General features: G+C 44.7%; 1 protein-coding gene across 10 annotated transcripts in view; it reads left to right on the plus strand.

The window, feature by feature from the left end:
* CNIH3 (cornichon family AMPA receptor auxiliary protein 3) overlaps positions 1–24,085 on the plus strand; it is a 271,670-nt gene that overhangs the window by 172,482 nt on the left and 75,103 nt on the right. For 8 of the 10 annotated variants that reach the window (XM_082349981.1, XM_082349983.1, XM_082349976.1 and 5 more), the window contains one exon: positions 22,804–22,872. In XM_082349981.1, coding sequence (XP_082206107.1) covers positions 22,804–22,872 — 69 coding nt within the window. Of the gene's footprint in view, positions 1–4,840; positions 10,463–22,803; positions 22,873–24,085 lie in introns of those variants that run through there. The other 2 variants (XM_082349977.1, XM_082349975.1) reach the window with 1 other exon arrangement.

A 24,085-nucleotide genomic window follows, 5' to 3' on the forward strand; every position in this document is an offset into this window, starting at 1 on the left:
CTTCATATATTTCTTGATGGTCTTGTAATCATATACAAACACAAATACTCTTTAAGGGTGTGTCTTGGTCTTGGTTTTAAATTTTTCTGCACCTTGCCTGTCTCACTGGATAACAGATCAACGAAGTCCCTCTCAGTTCAGCAGCATAGATCCAGCTCAGGGCTGCATCAGAAGCCAGGGATGGGATGCGTCACTGCTTAGGCAGTAATTCTCTTATTGATGAGCATTTACTGTGTCTCCAGTTTTTTTTTGCCATGTCAAACAGTGCTTGGACATCTAATCTTACTTAGTGGTGCCTTTATTTCAATAAGCCAGAACCCCAGAAGCAGGACTGCTGGGTGAAAGGTGTGTATATTTTCCTTAACAAGAGGTGTTATCACATTGCCTTCCAAAGGCTGTGTCCGTTCACATTCTCACCAGTAGTGGGTGGGGCTTCGTTTTTCCTCTGCTTCCCCGATAGCAATTGACTTATCACAATTAAATTTCTTTTCCATCTGATAGGTATCAAGTAATATCTCATTGTTACCTTCATTTGCATTCCTTCAAACTTCCATAATGTTATTGACCCGTTGGCTATTCCTGCGAAGAAGTACTGCATGGACGTTTGGCCTGTAATTTCTGGGTTTCGGGGGGATGGCAGGTAATTGGCCTGTGACCTCACCCAGACTTTTCTTCCCTGTGTCCTGCCTAAAGCTAAAGGCTTGGTCGAAAGGGAGCAGGCAGATGGCGTCTGTGTTGAAGCAGATCAACAAGGGGGAATGGGGTAACTTTAATGCCCGGACTGGGACTCCACATAAGGTGGCGGGAAATAATGCGGCCCCAGTCCCCGAGGGGGTGCTGGGTGGTCTGTGCACAAGAGCCAACAGGTTGGATGAGTTTAGCGGCGGTAGGGAGGCTGCTGAAAGTCAGGTTGGCACAAGCGTCCGTTCCAGGTAATCAGTCCTTCTGCAGTCAGCTGGACTCTAGCCAGTTGCTTGGTATAGGAGGAAAGGGGGTGGGGTAAGGGGAACAGACTCAAGGCCCCTAGGAGAGGGGTAGACGAGGGCTAAGCAGTGCTGGGGCCCTGACAAGTACATTCTTTATTCAGCAAGCAAGTCCTATACTGGGCAGGGTGCCTGAGGAAGGATCCTGGTTGTACAAACCACATCCACATAGAAAGAGCATGAAAGACAGCAGAGATGCCCCACAGGGTTACCTCTGGACTTCCTTTAGAAACCAAACCCAGGGAAGCAAAACTAAGTCTAGGCTGGAGCAACTGGTGGGCCTGGGGCTGCTAATGTGCTTCCTGTTCCTGGTGAGGATGGCCCAGGTCATGGGCTTCTGTTCTGCACCCAGACCTATCCAGGCAGGTCTCAGCAGCTCTGGCTGTGCAGGAGTAGAGAGGGCAGAGGTAGCGGAAATGAGGCAGAAGCAGGAATCATCAGAAATTTCCTTCACTAATGGTGAGGGCCGACGCAAGGAAAGGAAAACATTTTGTACCAACCCAGTTGAGTGGCCACGTTTTTTTTTTTTTTTTTTTGGGGGGGGCCACGTTTTAATAGCTAAAATAAATTGTTGATTAGGTTACATTTTCCTTCTAAATCATTTTTTGGCTAATCATGTTTCAAACTGGGAAGACCTCATCATTAGAAGCGCCTGTAGTTTATTACACATTGCATCTGCATTTCAAGTTTTTCTTCCTTAAGTTGTGGGTCTGCATTTCTCAGACCAGTATTTTACATGAGGAGCAATTGGGTTTCAGGTATTTCTACCTTTATATTGGTCACTTGTACACACTTCCCTCAGGAAGGAATCTGTTAAAGAAAATATAAGACTGTCTTAGGCTTTCACTCTGTGGATGGTGAAGCTGTATGAACGCAACATGAACTCTGTTACTGTTGCTTTTTAACACTGTTGCAAGTCAGTGTGGACTCCAGAGGCCTCCTACTAGGTCAGCTATCCGTTTTGAACAAAGGCAGCTGTGTTCCAGCCCCTCTCTCTTTTTTAACCTAAGCTGAAAGATTAGAAGTTGCTTTTGGATAATTTAGGTGCATGTCTCCTTGCTATGGAGCTTGTCTTTTTTTTTTTTTTTTTTTAATAGGATTTTCTATATGCTGATCATACAGTTTTTTTCTTTTTTAACTTTGGTCATAAGCTAAGAATGACTGCAATAGACACTTATTTTAGCCATTGTGTGAAGCCTAGTTCTAAAACCAGCATCAGCAGATGTCCTGCAAAATTTAATTGGTTACATCCAATAACTCCATATAGCAGGTCACTTCCTTTAGTTACTTTGGGACACACTTTGCATGTAACTCATCCTGAAGAATTCATTAGGAAGCTGTGTTGTTCAAAGCCAGCTATTTCCAAGAAAGGAGGCTGCCAACCCGTTCCATATGTGTCCAGCCAACTGTGAAAAAGCACCTCTAAATTACCCCCTGCTCACTTGACTGAGGAAGTAGCATTTGTTTTTATTTTCTAGGACAGACAGTCAATCAGTCCTATGTGACGGAAATAAAGACAAATACCACCCCCCCCCCAAAAAGCCAGCTGTTTCACAGGAGTGTTACTGAGATCAAACAAACAAACAAACAAACCCCTCTGCTGAGCAACTAACTGGTAACTAGTCGTACTTGCTTTGAAATTTCTCCAGGTCAAAATGGTTCCATTCTGTGCACTATATAGAATGTTGAGGACTTGTTGAATCATCTATTCACATACTGGAATGTATCCAGAGTATTTATTTATTTGTTTGTTTTGGTACCAAATTACTTTATTTGAAGGAATGGTACTAAGGAAAGAACTTAAGTAGATGTTTTGGTATTAGAGTATTTATTTGTTTAATTTTTCGTTAGACCTGGCCTAACCTTCATGCCTCTGGTTGGCTCTGTATCGGGCAGGGTCCCAGTAGAAGACATATAACACATTCAGAGGAGGTGATGGAGGAGGGTTTAATGAAAGGACTATTTACAGAGGAGGGGCTGGGATAAGAAACCAACAGGGATGGTGAAGCACCAGGGTCTAGCAGAAGGGGAAGCTGTTACTCCCCTAGGTCTGGAGAGGCAAGAGGGTGGCAGTTACCAGAACTTCATGAGAGTTATGGGGTTGGGGGTGCCTCCTGATGGGCCTGTGGCCTCAGGTGGAGGAGCAGAGACACTGCCAAGCCAAGGTCCAGCAGGAAGGGACCCGGAGAATAAGTACCCTGCTGGTGGCTCCTATTGGCCTGACATAATGAGAAGCCAGAGGTCAAGGAAGGCCAGGTGGTACATTTCTCAGAGACTGAGCATGGGGTGGAGGAGGGTGGAACGGGATCTGGAGGGGCAGATGGGGGCTTTTCAGCATCGCTCACCTTCAGGTGGAAGGAAAATGGACTTCCAGGCAGGAGAGAGGAGCCTGGTTAGACGCCTCAATTTTCACAAGTCATTGTCAGTGTCACTGGTGGCCACTGGAGCTCCGTGTGGTAGGAGAAGCACAGATCACCTGCAGTTGAGGTCTCTGCTGGGAAACCCGACCTCTTTTTGCGTGTTCTCCAACTGTTCAGATGCCTTTTTGGGAGATAGATTAGTAGAAGACTATTTGCAGCACATTCAAAATCTGGATGCTATTGTCCTGCCTGCATAAAATGTTTTTCCTGAGTCACATTTTGTGTTGACTTCTCAGCCATCATTGAGGGTGGCGCCAATGAAAAGTCTAATACCTATTGCTTGTGTGTGTCCTCGACTGTGGTTAAAATAGTGCGGTAAATAATTTTCAGATGTGAGTGTTGGGGATAGTTTGTTTCCTCCGAGGAACCCTTTTTCTTTCTGGACATTGAGAACTACATATCTGATTTCTCTTCCTACTTTAGCTTCTGGGAAGCTTAGATCCAAATTTTCAAGCCAACTAATTTGGCTTCCTTTGGGATCCTAGAGTGTGTGTGTGTGTGTGTGTGTGTGTGTGTGTGTGTGTGTGTGTGTGTGTATTTCCTTCTCTCAACTATGGGTAAATTCAGTTAATCACTTAGGGGCTCTGGAGGAGAACGGTCTGGATGGAGGTTCTGAATCCTGGGACCTGCCTCATGATGGATGGACATGTAACTGCCCTCAGGGAACTGCCCTCCTGAATGCTTGAGTCCCCCAGGGCTCCATCTTTGGTGCGGAGATAATTTGTCCTTAAGCACAAACATTTCCACCTAGGAAGACTAGCGTGGGGTAGGAGAAGGACGTCCCCCACTTAGTCTGCAAGAAGCATTGGGTGGGTGGTGTGATCAACTAATGAAGTATTTATACAGATATTTTGAGAAGTTTAAAATGTTTCATACTTGTTCATGCACTCATTTAATGTTTATTGCAAACACTGGGCCAAGGATACAAAGATGGGGAAACTCGTTCATTCATCTTTTTAATAGATATTTATTGAGTAACTACTGTGTGCCTGGTCCTGATCCAAGAGCTGAGGATGCAGCCATATAAGGAAAAGCTGAGGGTTTTTCCTTTCTGTTGTGTTTCCTTTACTGCTTCACTTCTGGTCACCAAGTGTGTGGAGATTTTTTCCCCACACCAAGAAATCAGCTGGGTATCCTACAGTTTAACTCAATTCTAACACTGTCTGCATGGAGATAGTGTCAGATCCCACAGTTTAAGGGCTCAGTCCCACAAGACGGCTGCCCATTTCAGATATCAACTGCAAGTGGTAGGTCCCCACTTTACATGCAACTTCTGGCTACAAACTGGAGGTTCCCACGACCCCCTCCTCAGTTTCGATTAATTTGCCTCAGCGGCTTACAGAACTCAGGGAAACACTTCTTACGTTTACCAGGTTATTAAAGGATATGATAAAGGATACAGATGAACAGCCAGATGAAGAGATACGTAAGGTGAGGATGTCTTCAGGAACCTGTGAGCTCTCCAAACCCTATACTCTTGGGATCTTATGGAAGCTTCCTCTTATGGGCGTCATCAATCATTTACTTATTTCCAGCCCCTCACCCCTCTTTGGAGAATGGGGAGCTGAAAGTTCCAAGCTTCTAATCATGACTTGGTCTTTCTGGTGACCAGCCCCCATCCAGGAGACCACCCAGAGTTGCCTCAATAGGGTGAAAGATGCTCCTCGTCCCTTAGGAATTTGTAACAGTTTTAGGAACTCTGTGCCAAAAACAGGGGCAGAGAACAATATATCTATTTGCTATTATCTCGCAGTAGTGATGAACAAAACAGTGTCTCCTCTCACAGAGCATTGCATCCTGAAATCCCACTCATAACCCAATGGGATCCTTTGCATATGTTGTTTGCATATGTGGTATGTGCCAGGACTCACTTTTGAGGTCAAAGCTATGTTTCCAATTAGGGCTTATAGATCTAAATTACTATGTTAGAGATGTTTGTATTTGCAAAGAGATTTATAGCTTTTTTCCCATTCTCCCAACACCATGGAATGGTATCTACAGGTAAGAGTTAAAGACTTAGTGATAAACCTGAGGACTGTGTCTGTAGTTCCCGAGAAGGCTAATGTGCTGGGCTTTTATTGTCTGAGGGGTGCTGCAGGTGATGTGATGTGATACCATTCTCCAAGTCTCACACAGCACATTAGAGCTGGAGCGATAGTCAGGTCGTTCTCAACTGGCCCTGGCAATGCTATCCTCCAGTTCTGATTTAACAGATCCAGGGCAGGGCCCGTGCCCCCTTGTGTTTTGACAACTTCCCTAAGAAAGCTGAAATGCTTACCATTCCTGTCCCATGTTCAGAAATGCTGATCTGCTACCATGTGCTGATTTGTCACACAAGGAAACTGAGGCACAAGAGGGCAAAGAGATTGCCCAGCATTACACAGTCAAGAGCAAAGCCAGGACCCAAACTCAGGTTCCTGACTCCCATGCAGGTAAGTGCCCTTTCCGTGAGCCCAGGCTGTTTACCTTATATGAGCGTGCAGGTAGTGAGGGTAGGGAGGTGGGGTGTTGACACACCCTTGCCGTGAAGTTATCCATCCCGCTTTCTCCCCTGCTCTGGAAGGAGTGCCAGCAGGAGCATGGCCTGGGCATTTTGGTTTCATTCTCACTTGATACTGTAATTGCTGTTCTTCCACTGAAATATTTCAATTATTAAATTTATAGTGCCTGGCTCTTAAGACTTCTCAAAGCAGATGGTACTCCTTTAAAAACCTTAATAAACAAAATGTTTAGGTATTCCCCTGGTGGTGGGAGGGTCTCTCGGCAGGAGATCATTCCAGCAGGCATTTGCTACCAGAAGTGTCATAGCAGCCCATGTAGGTTTCCACAGAGAGTTATGGCTCAGCCTTCCTTCACCAAACTCATTCGTGGGCGTGTGTGGGTTTGGAGGAAATGACTCCCAGAAAAAGGCTTTACAAGGAAGGAGTCTGCCCATTAGGTACACCATGGAGGCTGAGTTGAGTGCATTTGATCCATTTTTTCTTAGTGATTGATTCCACATTTGGTTTTGAGGACTTGAATGTTAAAGCCTAACATTCTAGTCCTGGTACAAATCCTTCTAGATTGGGAAAAGAATTCTGTTTTTTTTTTTTTTTAATTGAAGTATAGTTGATTTAGAATGTTGTGTTAGTTTCAGGTGTACAGCAAAGTGATTCAGTTATATATCAATATATTCATATATATGTGTGTATATATATATATATATATATATATATATATATATATTCTTTTTCAAATTCTTTTCCCTTATAGGTATTAAAAAATATTGAGTATAGTTCCCTGTGCTATACAGTAGATCCTTGTTGGTTATCTATTTTATACATAGTGGTGTGTATATGTTAATCCCAAATTCCCAATTTATCCCTCCCACCTCCTTTCCCCTTTGGTAACCATAAGTTTGTTTTCTGTGTCTGTGGGTCTATCTCTGTTTTGTATGTAAGTTCATTTGTATCATTTTTTTTTTTTTAAGATTCCACATATAAGCAATATCATATGATATTTGTCTTTGGCTTACTTCACTTAGTATGACAATCTCTAGGTCCATCCATATTGCTGCAAATGGCAATATTTCATTCCTTTTTTATGGCTGAGTCATATTCCAGTGTATATATATATATACAGCACATCTTCTTTATCCATTCATCTGTCGACGGACATTTAGGTTGCTTCCATGTCTTAGCTATTGTAAATAGTGCTGCAATGAACATTGGGGTGCATTTATCTTTTCAAATTATGGTTTTCTCTGGATATGTGCCCAGGAGTGGGACTGCAGGATCATATGGTGGCTCTATTTTTAGTTGTTTTTTTTTTTTTTTGACAAAGTTTTTTGTTTTTAATTAATTAATTTATTTTTTAAAAATTTTTGGTTGTGTTGGGTCTTCGTTGTTGTGTGCGGGCTTCCTCTAGTTGCGGCGAGCGGGGGCTACTCTTTGTTGTGGTACACGAGCTTCTCATTGCAGTGGCTTCTCTTGTTGCGGAGCACGGGCCCTAGGCATTTGGGCTTTAGTAGTTGTGGCACACGGGCTCAGTAGTTGTGGCTCACAGGCTCTAGAGCACAGGCTCAGTAATGGTGGCGCATGGGCTTAATTGCTCCGTGGCATGTGGAATCTTCCCGGACCAGGGCTCGAACCCATGTCCCCTGCATTGGCAGGCAGATTCTTAACCACTGCACCACCAGGGAAGCCCTATTTTTAGTTTTTTAAGGAATCTCCATACTGTTCTCCATAGTGGCTGTACCAATTTACATTAGACTGGGAAAAGAATTCTAAAGCCTCAAGGATGTGCCTCTCTGGGCTATTCTTGGGATATACAAATATTTGCATAGTCATTTTCATCTGACTTGCATATGATTTACATATGCCTACTGAGACAAGTCTCTTCCAGGCAGTTTGCAAGTAGAAATTTCATTCCTTCAACTTAGGGTTGCCCTTTCCTGACTCCTCTCATCTCCTGTCACTTCACGTGTTCTTACTCCACTCCTGTCATTGAGTCCAAGGACCATGTCCTATCTTCTATCTGCAGCTCCAAGCACAATGCCTCTCATAGTAGGTGCTCATTAAATATTCAGTGACTGAAGTAATTCTGATCCCTTGAGTTGACTCACCATAGCCAAGTCACTGGTGTTGGAGGACAGGAAAGGACTAACTAGAGTTCTATAATCTCATAAAGAAAATGGAAAATAACATAAGCGTCTACCTTTCTGTCTTAGGGGCAAGGAAGGACTTCTTAAAAAAAAAACTTCAAAAAATGTAAAACATAAGGCAAAAATGGATTTCCACTCAATGAAGGATACCACAGTTAATTAACAGGTGACAGATGAGAAAAGGTATTCAAAATGTCTAAAACTGAAAGAGGATTCACATCTACAACATACCAGCAACAAGTGCAAATCAAAAAGAAAAATGGCAGCAACCACATAGAAAAATGGGCCAAGCAGCTAAGCCGGCAATTTACAGAAAAAGAAATCCAAAAGGCTCTCCATTATATGGAGAGAGGCTCTTTCTGGAGAAATGCAAGTTAAAACAACAGAAGGATCACTTAAAACCAATTAGACTTCAGAAGTTGGAAAGCTGGATGCTGCCAAGTGTTGGCTGGGATGTGGGATGCAGAGCCCTCAGCACTGCTGGGGGAGTGCAGACACTTAGGACGGTAGTAGGGGAGTACTTAGTTCAATTTAGAAAAATCCATAAACCACATGACCCAGCAGTTCCACTCCTAGGTATAAATCCCGATAAAATTGCCAGACCAATCCTTCAGGGAACAGGCATGGGGATTTTGGAGCATTATTTGATGTGCAAAGGTCAAATCGGTGTCTCTCACTGGGAGCATTGGTAGGCAAACCATAGTGGCTACACCTGTGGAGCCCTGTAGCTACGCTGCTGAGTGCAAAAGGTAAGAGAGAGAATGAAATACAGTTAGGTAAATTATTGATAGAAATATGTGCACACATTAGACTTCCCTGGTGGCGCAGTGGTTAAGAATCTGCCTGCCAATTCAGAGGACACGGGTTCGAGCCCTGGTCCGGGAAGATCCCACATGCCGCGGAGCAAACCCATGTGCCACAACTACTGAGCCTGCGCTCCAGAGCCCGTGAGCCACAACTACTGAGCCCACGAGCCACAACTACTGAGCCCGTGTGCCTAGAGCCCATGCTCCACGAGAGAAGCCACCGCAATGAGAAGCTCGTGCACCACAATGAAGAGTAGCCCTCACTCACCGCACCTAGAAAAAGCCCACGTGCAGCAATGAAGACCCAACGCAGCCAAATAATAAATAAATAAATAAATAAATAAATAAAAAATATGCACACAAACACGCACATTTTGTAAGAACACAACAAAGAGAAAGATACACATTAAACATAAACCAATAATCACCTGTGATGGAGGGAAAGGGCTAATGGGAGAAAAGGAAATGAACAGATGAGTAAATAAAGTAAGAGAGGGCCTTGCTCAGACCCATGGTGATGATGTGTCATGAACCAAGGAGTACGGTTAATTCACCCTCTGCTCCTGAGGATCTCAAACCAAAAGAAGCAACTCACCACTAACAACTTTAAAAAATTTAAGTTCTGGCCCAGAGCTTGGAGTTCTGCCTCCCTTTATACACATTCCACCTTCAATTTGATTAAAGAGTTCACACTTACCGTTGGAAAAATCAGTGTCTTGCTTAATAGGCTGCTGCTCCCAGAGGCTGTTGCTTTTTCAGAGTTAACACAAGAGAGTAAATAGAAGTTGGTGTTAAAGAAAAAAATTGTTCTGGCACTTGTTAAGGTGGTAAGGAAGACTTTATTCAGGGCTATTGCAATAGGGGAGAGAGACTGGGCTTAATTCTGAATACAAGGACAACAGGGATTTGTAGCCAAGGAGCAGGGTGAAGGGGTTGGTGATGGAAAATCACTAAGAGGTGATATCAAGGGTGGGGGGACTTTTACTACACTGACTTAATAGGATTCTTGCTGAAGACAGCCCAGGGTGATCAGATATCAAGAGTGGGGATTCTCTCCAAACCAACTTAGCAGGATTCTTGCTAAAACTAGATTCTGCAAGGGTGGACACGGAGCCCAGGGCTGAAGCCTAGTTGAGAAGAGGGCTCAGAAGAGCCTGGTCAAGGAGAGAGCCTTGGTCACTGGTAGAGCCCAGTGCCTGTCTGCCTTTCTTTTTGTAGTATCTCCAGTTCTTACCACAGTGCCTGGCAAATGGTAGATCCTAGTAAGTATTTTTTAAGAATGACTAATGATACCTCTTCCTGGGAGATTCTTTGGGGTGTGGGAGCCTCACTGATGCATGTTCACACTCACCCTTGGGTGTGCACCCCCCCCAGAGCTTGGGCCCACTGGTTGTGGAGTGCTCCAGGCCTGGGGGCTGGAGGAGGCATTTGCTTGCCCCAAGGAGCAGAGGACCCTGGAACCAGAAGGAGGAGCAATTCCAAGAGCCATGTGGGAGGCTGATGGCCAAGACCCCAAAGGGTGTCTGGAGGGTCCCCGAACCCTTCAAGCCAGAAGTTCCTCCTGAAATCTCACGTCTGAGAACCAAGGATGGCAGAGCAAACACAAACTTGGTAGGAGGAAGGGGGAACTGGGGCTGGCACTAGTTACTTAGAACACTCTGGGGTTTGCAACTTGCTTCATATGGTGAGCTGTGGTGCTGCAGGTGCTGGCTGAGTTGGGGGCTGGGAGGAGCAGACGACTAATTGAGTGGGACCTGGAAGACCCCAGAACGCTGCCTGCTGCTGCCCTCCTCCTGTTATCGAGTCCAAGCTCGTCCAGGCTCGTCCTGCTCACCACAAGACAGGTCAGTAAATCGAGAGGCGAATTGTTGGGACAAGGAATAGTGACTTTATTTGGAAAGCCAGCAGACTGAGAAAATGGTGGACTAGTGTCCCAAAGAAACATCTTACCCAAGTTAGAATTCAGGCTTCTTTTTTTTTTTTTTAATTAATTAATTAATTAATTTATTTATTTATTTATTTTTGGCTGTGTTGGGTCTTCGTTTCTGTGCGAGGGCTTTCTCTAGTTGCGGCAAGCGGGGCCCACTCTTCATCGCAGTGTGTGGGCCTCTCACTATCGTGGCCTCTCTTGTTGCGGAGCACAGGCTCCAGACACGCAGGCTCAGTAGTTGTGGCTCGTGGGCCTAGTTGCTCCGCAGCATGTGGGATCTTCCCAGACCAGGGCTCGAACCTGTGTCCCCTGCATTAGCAGGCAGTTTCTCTACCACTGCGCCACCAGGGAAGCCCCAGGCTTCTTATATACTAAAAGTTGTTGGTTGTTGCAGACTTCTTGGTGTCAGAATCCTTTGTTCTTGCAGCTGTCCCTATAGGTGTCTATAGTTCATGATGGTCCTGTAAACCTCCACCAAGCCAAATGTTATTCTCTGTTCTGCAACTTTTTATCTCTGTGTGAGTGGAAAAGTGTTATACCTTTAAAGTTCAGAGCCTTGAGAATGGGCTATCCTGTCTATTTCAGGCTATAGGCAATATTCTTGCAGAAAAAGCAATAGAATACAAAGGTTAAAGTAAAAGAAACAGATTCAATATGGAGTTAGATTTGTTCTTCCCTATTACACTCCTACCCCTGCTTCACTGCATGTGTTCTTCAGAGGGGCTGCCTTGCCCACCACAAGTCAGCAGAAGGTGGGGGGCCTTCTCATATCCTCCTCCCCTCTGGATCTCACCCTGACCGGGATGGCTGCTGGCTGGAGCTGGGGACTGCCCTGCTGAGTGTCGGCCGGAGAAAGTCGGCTGGGCCTGCCTGGTCTCCTGCTCTCTTGCCTCCCATCCCAGATGTGCCTGGCTCTGGGGGGGTCTTTGTTTTCTGTTAGCTAGATGGGGACCAGGGAAGCAATGTCAGAACCACCTGTGTCTGCAAATTCTGGCACAGGCAATGGCCAATAGGCCGTGTCCTCTGTTCCCCAATTTGTACTCATCGTTCAGGTCTAGGGGCTGGTCTGGGGGCAGCTGATCCCAGCCTCCCTCCCAGCATCCCAGTGCTCAATCTCCCACCCGTGACAGGAAGGGCCCTAGCGCTTTCTCACCCACGTGTGTCCTCAGAGCGGCTCTGCCCTTGGCTCCTACCTACATCCTCCTTCCCTGAAGTGCCTGGGTTCTCCTGGATCCAGACTGTGTGATGCTAATGATTGTGCTCAAAATCCTGGAGGTGGGGCCCCAACATCTATACAGTGGTAATAACTACAGCGATAAAAGTAGCAATTAATATTTATTGTCGCTATGCACTGGGCATTGCGCCCAGTGCTTTATGGACATTATTTCATTGGATCCTCACAGCCACAGGAGGAGGTAGGAACCCTTACTGTCTCCTCTTTATATTTGAGGACACTGAGGCTGGAGAGGTTAAACAGTTTGCCTGCAGTCACTCAGATAGATGAGGTGGAGTTTGGATTTGAACTGAGAGTTTCTGACTCACAGGCACATGCTAACCATTCTGCCATGTGGAGCCTTTTATATAATGGCAGTTCATTCCTCATCCAACACCATCTTTATTTCTGCTGCTCTGACACTGTGGTCTCTGGCACCTCATTTCACGTGGCAACCGGTTGAGGTAGGGAGAGTTATTATTCCCATTTTGTGGATAAGGAAACCACAGCCTGGAAAAGTGACAAGACAAGCCCAAGGTTACACAGCTAGTCCCTGCAGGGTAAAGACCCCACCGAGCCCTCCTCCGGGTGCAGGGCTCTTCCCTCTAAAAAGGCAGCACCTGTCGTGATGCAGGGAGGCATGGGGCCAATGATGGCTCACTCTGTGATGGTGAGAGGAAGGGGACATGGGGCCTACACGCGTGGTACCTATGAGTGTGGAGTCCATGCTGCTTTCTTCTTGGGGGTTCAGGTGTGGCTTAGCAAACAGTTGCCTGTAGCAGTTTAGAATCAGTGAACAGAACCTTTAGGACTCTTCAGCTGCTCCAGTGTCAGACATAAAAGTGACACTGAACCTAAGCCACATGTGTTACAGCCAATAAAGCTGTTCCCATGCCCCGTCTCTCTCCCATCCGATGGAGCTCCTGACTCTCAAAAACGGCCCCAAGGCTTGGGCAGTGGTTTGAAGGAATTGGTCTTGTTGGGACAAGACATGGAGAGGAAGTAAAAAACTGACTTCTTTCTAAATTAGAAGTTTATTCTTAGTGTGGCTTTAGGGAACTTACAGGAAGGCTTGTGGTGAGTATAAAAGCCTGCTTCCCCGGGGAGGTATTTATTTTGGGTCGGAAATGCTCCTGTCTGTTTCTTTCACACTAACTAACATTCACTGGTGGCACCAAAAGCCATTTTTTCCTGATAACATCTTAGGTCACAGCAGCAATGGTTTCAGCTGTTTTGCAAGTGGACTCTTATTTGTTTCCCAGGGTTGCCTTAACTAATTACCACAAACTAGGTGACTTAATTGGAATTTATTCTCTCATAGTTCTGGAAGCTGGAAGTGTGAAGTCAAGGCAGGGCCCTGCTCCCTCTGACAGCTCTAGGGAAGATCCTTCCCTGTGTCTTCCAGCTTCTGGTGGCTCCTGAAAACCCTCAGTGCTCCTTGGTTTGTAGCTGCATCACTCCCCATTTCTGTGTGTCCTTTTCTGTGTCTTATAAGGACGCTGGATTTGGGGCCTCTAGTCTAGTATGATCTCATTTTAACCGATTAAATCTGCAGAGACCCTATTTCCAAATAAGGCCACATTCTGAGGTCTTAGGTGACTTTTGGCGGGGGACACTATCAGCTTATAACATGGAGAAATCAAGAGAGAAGTTCTGCCCAGGTGGCCCTACTGCAGATAGGAGTCTGAATGCACACCTGGGTGACAGAGCTGCCGCTGTTGATAGATGGACCGGTAGGTGGAAATTCTGGGGGGCTCAGGCCCCACGTGTCCTCTCGTTAGAAGACTTTGGACAGCTTTTCCCAGTGTCCGATTGCTGTCTGGGGTGGGTTAGCCCCAAATCATTCTCTGGCTTCCTGGATCTGACTAGCCAGGATTCCTGGTCTTTTCTCATACTGCCTCTGACCACTGACTTTTCTTTTGGGTGAATTAGCGGCCTTGCAGAAAGGACCCAAAGATCGTCATCCCACCACCTACTCCTCAGTATGCATACCTGACATGCTTTCACACACACTGACCTGTCTCATCAACGTCCCCCTTGGTCACACCCCTTTGTTGGATTGTGAGACCACAAGCAGCAAACGCACTCAGTTCTGCGAGGAACGAAGAGGCCGTATCACCAACGGAGCAGTTGGGCTGAGCAGGGTCTCAGCTCACAGGTCTGCTTTGCGGAGCCGGTTAGATGAGTCCCACACAGGTGGGATTCTTGGCCAGCCCCGCTCTTGGCCTCATCCCCTCCCAGTGTCTCTTTCTGTCACTGGGCTTCAGCTGCCGTGGCCTTTCTGCACTTCATCCCTGCCGACCTTGTTTCCCACTAGGGCCTCTGCAGCGTAACTTCCTTCTGGAAATTTCCATGTCATTCAGCCTCTCACCTGAAACGGCACCTCCTCCAAGAGGCCTTCCTTGACCACCCTCCAATTCTAGGTCTTCATATCACCCTGTTGTATTATACTTTCTTCAGGCAGCCTATCATTTTAAGATATTTTTCTTGTTTATGTATTGATTCTGTCCCCTGCCCCTGTCTGTGAGCACAGGGACCTTATCTTCTGGCTCATCACTGTATTCCAGAGCCAAGAGCAGTGCCAGGGACATGGTGGGTGCCTAGGAAAGAGTCTTTTGGGCATCTTTAATAACTCAACACTTTCTTTTAACGATTTCAAGTCACAGAGAGACAACGCACTGTGCTACACGGAGCATCAGCTGACCAGGATTCAGAAACCCGGTTCCTGGTGTGGGCTGTTACTCGCCCACTGTGCCGTGGCCAGCACTTCATTCAAACGCTCTGCCTGGGGCTTGGTGTCCCGCACTGTACACTAGGGGGACATCCCCGTCCACGGCATGGAGTCCTTGTGCAGATGGAATGTTTCAGTGAGATAATGTGATACAGATCCAAGATTGTGAGGCTTCAACCAGTGTAGATCTTTCAGAAACCAGAGGACACTGTGGAACGAACACAGGGGAGAGAATGTTCCAGACAAAAGAGGCTTCTCCGAATGCTAAACTCTGTGATGGGGCAGCCCTGGGGACTTATTAGCTAATGGAGGTTGAATTTTCTCTCATTCTTACTCTTCCAGGAAGGTTTTTTCATAGTAGAGCACAGTTATTTTTAGCAGAATAAGGGTTTCAGACAAGCAAAGTAACTTTTAATCTCCTAATTATAAATGCTGTGGGTCTAAAGAAAGAAGGCTTCTTGAGATGCTTTGTAGAGGATTTCTGTAATTCCCTGCCTCCTGAGGTGGGTCCAGGCTGTTCCCTACCTCGGAATGAGGCCCGATGGGATGGAGGCTGTCTAGAGTTAGGGCTGACCCACACCCGGCTGACATTGCACAGGAGGGGCTCTAATTCCTGGTGAGGCCCCTCACAGGGCCTTCATTTAACCAGTGAATTTTTATTGAAGTATAGTTGGTTTACAATGTTGTGTTAGTTTCTGGTATACAGGAAGGTGATTCAGTTTTATATATATACTTTTTTAGATTCTCTTCCATTATAGATTATTACAAGATATTGAATATAGTTCCCTGTGCTAAACAGTAGGACCTTGTTGTTTATCTATTTTATATATAGTAGTGCGTATCTATTAATCCCAAGCTCCTAATTTATCCTGCCCCCCTTTCCCCTTTAGTAACCATAAATTTGTTTCTATGTCTGTGAGTCTATTTCAGTTTTGTAAAAAAGCCCATTTGTATCATTCTTTTAGATTCCACATATAAGTGATGTCGTATGATATTTGTCTTTCTCTGTCTGACTTACTTCACTTAGTATGATAATCTCTAGTTCCATCTATGTTGCTGCAAATGACATTATTTCATTCTTTTTTTATGGCTGAGTAATATTCCATGGTATGTATATGTGTGTGTGTATATATATATATATATACCACATCTTCTTCATCTATGCATCTGTCAGTGGACATTTAGGTTGCTTCCATGTCTTGGCTACTGTAAATAGTGGTGCCATGAACACTGGGGCCCATGCATCTTTTCAAATTGGAGTTTTCATCTTTTCCAGATATATGCGTATGAGTGGGATTGCTGGATTGTATAGTAGCTCTATTTTTATTTTTTTAAGGAACGTCCATACTGTTTTCCATAGTGGCTGCACCAGTTTACATTCCCACCAGCAGTGTAGGAGGGTCATCTTTTCTTCACACCCTCTCCAGCATTTATTATTTGTAGACTTTCTAATGATGGCCATTCTGACTGGTGTGAGGTAATACCTCATTGTAGTTTTGATTTGCATTTCTCTAGTATTAGTGATGTTGAGCATCTTTTCATGTGCCTATTTGCTGTCTGTATGTCTTCTTTGGAGGAATGTCTATTTAGGTCTCCTGCCCAGTTTTTTATTATTATTTTTTTATATTGAGCTATATCAGCTCTTTGTATAATTTGGAAATTAATCCCTTGTCAGTCGCATCATTTGCAAATACTTTCTCCCATTCTGTAGGTTGTCTTTTTGTTTTGTTTATGGTTTCCTTTGCTGTGCAAAAGCTTATAAGTTTGATTTGATTAGGTCTCTCTCTCTTTTTGTTTTTTTGTTTTTTTGCTTTTATTTCTTTTGCCTTAGGAGACTGACCTAAGAAAACGTTGCTATGGTTTACATCAGAGAATGTTTTGCCTATGTTCTCTTCTAGGAATTTTATGGTGTCATGTCTTTTATTTAAGTCTTTAAGCCATTTTGAGTTTATTTTTGTGTGTGGTGTGAGACAGTGTTCTAACTTCATTGATTTACATGCAGCTGTCCAGCTTCCCCAGCACCACTTGCTGAAGAGACTGTCTTTTCTCCATTGTATATCCTTGCCTCCTTTGTCGAAGATTAATTGACTGTAGGTGTGAGGATTTATTTCTGGGCTCTCTATTCTGTTCCATTGATACATATGTCTGTTTTTGTGCCAATACCATGCTGTTTTGATGACGGTAGCTTTGTAGTATTGTCTGAAGTTGGGAGGGTTGTGCCTCCTGCTTCGTTCTTTTTCCTCAGGATTGCTTTGGCAATTCTGGGTCTTCTGTGCTTCCATCTAAATTTTAGGATTATCTGTTCTAGTTCTGTGAAAAATGTCATGGGTACTTTGATAGGGATCACATAAAATCTGTAGATTGCTTTGGGTAGTATGGCCATTTTAACAATATTAATTCTTCCAAAGGCCAGTGAATTGTTGATTCATGATCCTGGGGCCAGGGGTGCTGGGGAGCAGCTGGAGGGTTTGGGTCAGGACTTTTGGGGATGAGTTAGCCCAAGATTCGTGGTGGCAGGGTCAGGGCTCAAGGTTCACAGGAACAGCTTCACATCGAGTGTGTTTCTCTGCTTGGAGCTCGCTTCCTTTCTGGACTTCTCTGTGGACTCCCCGGCCCCTGGCTCTGCCTCTCTTGGAGCCTCCAGCTCTGTACACAACCGGGTCCTGGCATCTGACCTTCTCTCCCTCTTGGGCATCATCTCCTGCACAGCCCAGCCCCAGGCAAGGTCATAGACAACCTGATTAGCTAGAACCTCTGTTATGCAGCTTGTGGAAGAACTGTTTCTCTCGCTTTGTTTCCACTGTTCAGCTGCTGCCTTTTCTAGCCTTTTCTGTGCTCACTCAAGCCTCCATCTCAAACGTTTAGCAAGAAAAGCAAGAGGGGAGATACCCTATGAGGGAAAATGAAACAAGCAGTGAGGGTGGCTCTGAATGTAAATTTGACCTATAAATTTGACAACTTTGATGAAATCAGCCAGTTCCTTAAGGTCACAGATGCTCCAAGCTCATGTAATAAGAAGTAAATAAACAGATAGTCCTAAATCTATTAAAGAAATTGAATTTGTAGTTTAAACCATAAAACCCTAGGTTTTAGAAAAAAAACCTAGGAGAAAATCTCTGTGGCCTTATGAGTTCTTAGCTCCAAAAGAGTTCTTAGATCCAACACCAAAAGTATGATCAATATAAGAAAAACTGATAAATTGGATAAACTGATAAATGTTAAAATAAAAAACTTCTGCTCTGAGAAACATCCTGTTAAGAATGAAAAGACAAGATACAGAATAGAAGAAAATATTTGCATACGATACAAATGAGCTTATTTACAAAACAGAAATAGACTCACAGACATAGAAAACAAACTTGTGGTTACCAAAGGGGAAAGTGGGGTGGGGGGGATAAATTAGGAGTTTGGGATCAGCAGATACACACTACTATATATAAAATAGATAAACAACAAGGGCCTACTGTATAGCACAATATCTTGTACTATACTGAATATCTTGTAACAAACCATAATGGAAAAGAATGTGAAAAATAATATATCTATATACATACAGCTGAATCACTTTGCTATATGCCAGAAACTAACACAATATTGTAAATCAACTATTCTTCAATTAAAAAATTTTTTTAAATTTGCAGTTTGCATAACTGACAAAGGACTTGTATCCAGAATGTGTAAAGAATTCTCAAAAATCATCAATAAGAAAACAGCTAAATTAAAAAAAATAAAATGGGCAAATGATTTGAACACACACTTCACCAAAGAAGACACACAGATGGCCATTAAGCCCATGAAAAGATGCTCAACATCATTAGTCATTGGAGAAATGCAAATTAAAATTATAGTGAGATACCTCTACACACCCATTGAAATGGCTAAAATAAAAGAAACCCAAACTGACAATACTAAGTTTTGGTGAGGATGTGGGGTGACTGGAGCTCTCATATGTTGCTGGTGGGCATACAGAATGGTACAGCCACTTTGGAAAAGAGTTTCTCCATCTCTTTTATAAACATACACTTACCACATGAACCAGCGATCCATTTCCTCTTTGCCCAAGAAAATTGAAAACTTACATTTAGATGAAAACTGTTATGCAGATGTTTCTAGCAGCTTTATTCATAACTGTAAAAACCTGGAAACAACCCACATGTTCTCTAACAGGTGAATGAATAAACTGTGGTTCATCTCTCTAACGGCATACTACTCAGCAACAAAAAGGAACAAACTGATGATACAGGCAGCAACGGGGCTGAATCTTAAATGCATTACCTTAAGTGAACGAAACCAGACTCAAAAGCCAGGATACTGCGTGATGGCACTCAAATGACTCTGGAAAAGACAAAACTATAGGGATGGAGAAGAGGTTCATGGTTGCCGGGTCAGGGTAGGGGGTGGGGGTGAGGTGGTTAGGGATGGGGGAAGGGTTGGCTCCAAAGGAGCAAGAGGAGAGAATTTTGGGGGGTGATAGAACCGTTCTGTGTTTTGATTGTGGAGGTGCTGGACATAGTGAGCATGCACTAAATGTTAGATATTATTATAGTCGTCTTGTTTATATAGCACTTATCACATTGTAGCAGAATGATTGTTTACAGGCTTGTCTTCCTTTCTAGACCAGGAACTTGGTGAGGACAGGAACTGTATCTTGTTGATTTTTGTACCTGCAGGGGCTAGCCCAGTCCGTGCCCGTGTGTAAAAATGCTCACTGAATGTTTGTCAAGTGAATGGAAGGATCATTTAGTGAGTAGTTACCGGGGGTAGGGATGCTGAAAGCCTTTATCCTCATTGTGCACATCGCCATCACCATCATCAGAAAACAGCCACAAAGTACCCGTTATCTCGTGGAGCTCGAAGACGTAAGCTGCCCTCTGGCCTTCCTTTCTTCACACCCTCCTCCAAGTCGGGACCTGAGTTGGGCAGTGGTTGCCCGCTCTCAGAGGCACTTAGCAACTCAGAATCCCCATGGCTCCTCTCCTGCTGCTTTAAGCACCGGCAGCCTTTGCTCCCTTCAGCCCAGACCCACGTCCCGGCACTTAGACAGGGACATGGGCCCAGGTCAGGGCTGGAGGCGGGAATTACACAAGTGTGCCTTCAGTCATGGCCACGACGTAGGGCTTGACTCCTTCCGTCCATGAGCTCCCGGCCTCTTTGGGGAGCTTATATATGCTGCACCAACAGTTATGGGGTTCTAATGCTATCCAGAGATTTACTTTCAGTTGACTGGATCAAAATATGAATTGTCTTTATAATTAGGTAAGTAATGAGCTGAAAGATTGTTTATGTCAGCCTCCTGGGAGCTAGGAGTGGCGGAGCTTTGGGTTCTGCCCTTGGTCCTGCTCTGTTTGTATTTAGATCACGGTGAATGTGGAAGTTGAGCACATTATGTTCATTAGGATTTGTAGTTGGGAGATAGATCATATCTCAACAGATTGGACCCATAGGGAGGAATTAAAAGGGATAAATGTCAGTTTCTGCTCTTAGGTGCCCAAATCCAATAATGGGCACGTTGGAATGAGGTGGGCTTAGTTAAACTGAAGCACATAAAAAAGACCTGGGCTTTTAGGCAATGCAAGCTCAGTATGAAGTCAGGAATGTGAGGTGGCTACCAATAGGCTAATGCTATCAGGTTACAGTAACAGAGGCATAGTTTACAGAACAGAGGAGGGGAGTGACACTTTTACTCTCTGAGCCAGCTGACCTCACCTTGAGTATGGTGTTCAGTTCTGACAGTCATGTTTTAGTAAAGACATTTACAACCTGTAATGTCAGTGAGGGGCAATCAGAATGATGAGGTAACTTAGTGCCAGTTAATCTAAGTAAAGGTTGGAGAGATTTCGCCTGAAGAAGAAAGATTTGCTGGGTTCACCGTAGCTGGCAATACTTAAAGGGGTTTCTTGTGGGAGAGTGATTCAACGATTCTCTGTGCCTCTAAAGCAGTGCTGTACAATAGAACTTTCTGTGATAATGGGAATGTTTTATATCTGTGCTGTTTAATAGCTACTAGACAGATGTGATTTTGAGCAATTAAAGTGTGGTAACTGAATTTTACATTTAGTTTTAACTAATTAAAATGAAAATGAAAATAGCCAAATGTGGCTACCGTATTGGACACTGCCACTCTAGAGGAGAAATAAAAGAATAGAATACGGGTTGGCAAATTTTTTTTTTGTAAAGGGTGAGATACTAACTATTTTGGGCTTTGCTGGCCATATGGTGTCTGTGCAGCTACTCAGCTCTGCCATCATAGTGTAAGAATATAGACCATGTATAAAAGAATCATTGTGTCTATGTTCCAATGAAACTTTATTGATGGAAACTGAAATTTGAATATGATATAGTTTTTACATGCCACAAAATAGTATTCTTCTTTTGATTTTTTTCTACTATTTTAAAGGTGTGAAAACCATTGTTAACTCACAGGTTGTACAGAAATGGGTGGCAGCCTAGATTTGGCCTGCAGGCTGTAGTTTGCTAACCCTGGCTTAGCATGTGGGTGGAAACCTTAGGGAGTTATATGTAAGTTCAGTAAAGGAAGATAATGATTAATTAGAGGTAGCCAGGGACTGAAGGAACATCTTCAGTAAGTGGTGAGTTTCTTGTTACTAAAGGTTCAGGTATAGGCTGGATAATGAACTATCTGGCGAAGGATGATATAGAAATGTGTCTATTTAATATGACTTGTACTAGAATTTCCCCCTAATTCTGTAGGAGTATTGAAATCAGAATGATATGTGATTGCTCTAAAAGCATACTTGCGTTTTCGAGGGAAGCGTGTTGTTTTCCCTCACTTGGTACTTACTTTCACCTCCATGCTGCAGGAACAGGGACTGTTGAGGGTGGGGTGGCAGCTTCATTGCTTCAGCAATTCTGCCAAGTGTTCAGGGACCCCTGGGATGTGCCTTCCTGGGGGAGTCGGTTTGCCCCTTTGTATGCAGCCCAGGAGAGGACCTAAGACATCCACACCCTAAGAGAGGACACTCTACTGTCTGAATACCACCTTGTTCTGTCACTGAGTCTCCCTGGGGACACCTGGGGGACAAGGTGGCTGGGGTTAGGAAGCTTCACCTCTAGTTAGTTCTTTCTGTGCCTGGGTCACGCCTCGTTCTGTGACTAGAGAAGGTCACTTCCAACATTCTTCCCTCCAGACAAAGGGGGAAACCGTTGCTCTCTGGGGACCTCTGAGTCTCTGTCCAGAATGACCTTGAGAACCCAAGTCCAATGGACCAAGGTGTGACGCCTTGACTGTCCAGGAGCTGATCGTCCGGGCTGTGGACGGCTAGAGATTGGGTTGTTTCTATTCCTGTCAACTCTGCTGTCTTGATTTTTCTCTTCTCCCGTTTGCCTGACTTCTATCCATTTAACTTCTAATCAGCATCTCTGCCAGAATAAACAAAAATAAAAAGTAAACAGCTTTTTCCTGAAGGAGAAAATGGAAAGTGCTGGTTTGAAGTTTTAAATTTTTGTATGCCTTTATCCAAACCCCAAACTACTCTCATCGAAACAGAGTTTTCTCTACATTTTTGTGAAGCACAGGAAACTTAAAAAACTTTATCTTGGGGATTTAAAAAATTGAGATATATTTGACATACAGCATTGAGTACATTTAAGGTGTGCAACATAGAGATTTGCTACATTTATGTTGCAATATGGTTGCCACTGTACCGTCAGCTAACACCTCTATCCCATCACATAGTTATCATTTCTTCAAGTACTGGGAACAATTAAGATCTAGTCTCTTAGCAAGTTTAATGTTTATAATACGATTTTGTTGTCTATAATCACTGTACTGTGTTAGGTCTCCAGGACTTATTTATCTGCTAGTTTTAAGTATCTACCCTTAAACAACATCCCTCCCGTTCCCTCTTTTGGGGATTTTTAAGCATACACAGACGTAGACAGGAGAGTACAATCAACCCCAGGTGCCCATTACCAGCTTTGACAGTGATTGACTCCTGGCCAGTCTTGTGTCATTGATACACTTCACCCGCCTCCTGAGTTATTTTGGACCAAGTCAGAGGAAGCTTTTGATGTGGTGTATTGACACTAACATCTTGATTCTGTGTTTTCTGTTTCAGATAATTGCCTTTGATGAGTTAAGGACGGATTTTAAGAACCCCATTGACCAGTGCAACCCTGTTCATGCGGTAAGTGGTGGGTGCTGGTGGCCGGAAGGGTGGTGTCACACCAGGCCACCCAGGGCCTGTGAAGGAGGGCAAGGTCTCGATGAGTAGGATGAGGGAAGTGCAGGCTCGGCCCTGGCTGTACCTCCATGCCTGTCTCAGGGCGGTCGTTCCTCTATTTATCATGCAAAGTCAAGTATAGCAGTCCCAGTACCCGGGTGGGAAAGGTCTGTGTGCTGTGGCTGGGCAGTCCTCAAGGCCCCATGTTAGTGAGTTTTGGCTATGCATCCTTGAACAAGGAGAGAGGCTCAGGCTGGCCACCATGTTGGCAGGGGTGGGCGCATCACCATGGTCGTCCCCGCTCTGCACTTCGCCAGGTTTCTCAGAGGGAGGCTTGCAGGGGGCTTGATGTATGCAGCTCCTCGCCCCATATCCGTCACCCAGGAAGCATTCGTCTCGGGAGGCTCTGCAGGCCCGAGGTCAGCTTGCCTCCGCCTGGGGAACCTGATGCCGTCTGGTTGTCTGGTCCAGCTTCCGCATGTCAGAGACCTCCTGCCCCAGCACCTGCTGCCCCCAGACCTCTGCTGCTCCATCCGGCTTGTCAGGCCGTGCCTGCTGCCCTCCCACATGCCCTGGAGTGGATGTAGAAAGAGGCCTCGATGCGGGGAGAGGAGGAGGACCTCATGTCTATTGAGTGGGGGTGGGTGTCGGCTGTCCGCCCCTCTGCTCAGCACAGCCCACCTCCCAGAGCCAGGCACCAGCCCGCCTGTGGACGGAGCCTTTTCCGGACACTTTCCAGACCAGGACCACTGGGCCCAAGGGATGGAGCTCACAGTTCATGCGAGTCTGTCTCTCAGCCTAAGCTCGCTGGGCCTGCACGGAGTTGAACTTCCTTCCAGGCCCTGGTTTCCAGTGCTAAGGCACGCTTGTGTTTGAATAGTTCTGTTGATAGTTTGATAGTTTCAGTCAAAAGTTTTAGAGAGAACACCAGGATTTTCTAGTGTGAATATATATATATATATATATATATATATATATATATATATATGAAAAATATATATTAGTATGAATATTAACCTGGAAGGCTTATGACATCGTTCTTTAGTGACAGGGACAAAGAAGTCTGTTCTCCTTAGCTGCAGGCCCCCTCAAGAAGGCTGTGCTCTTAGGGAGGTACCAGAAGACCAGGGGAGCAGGCTTTGGTGTCACCCTCTGTAAAGTACAGGGTTATTACTGG

The sequence above is a fragment of the Balaenoptera borealis genome, assembly GCF_965194805.1.
Source record: "Balaenoptera borealis genome assembly, chromosome: 1".
NCBI classification, from domain to species: Eukaryota; Metazoa; Chordata; class Mammalia; order Artiodactyla; family Balaenopteridae; genus Balaenoptera; species Balaenoptera borealis.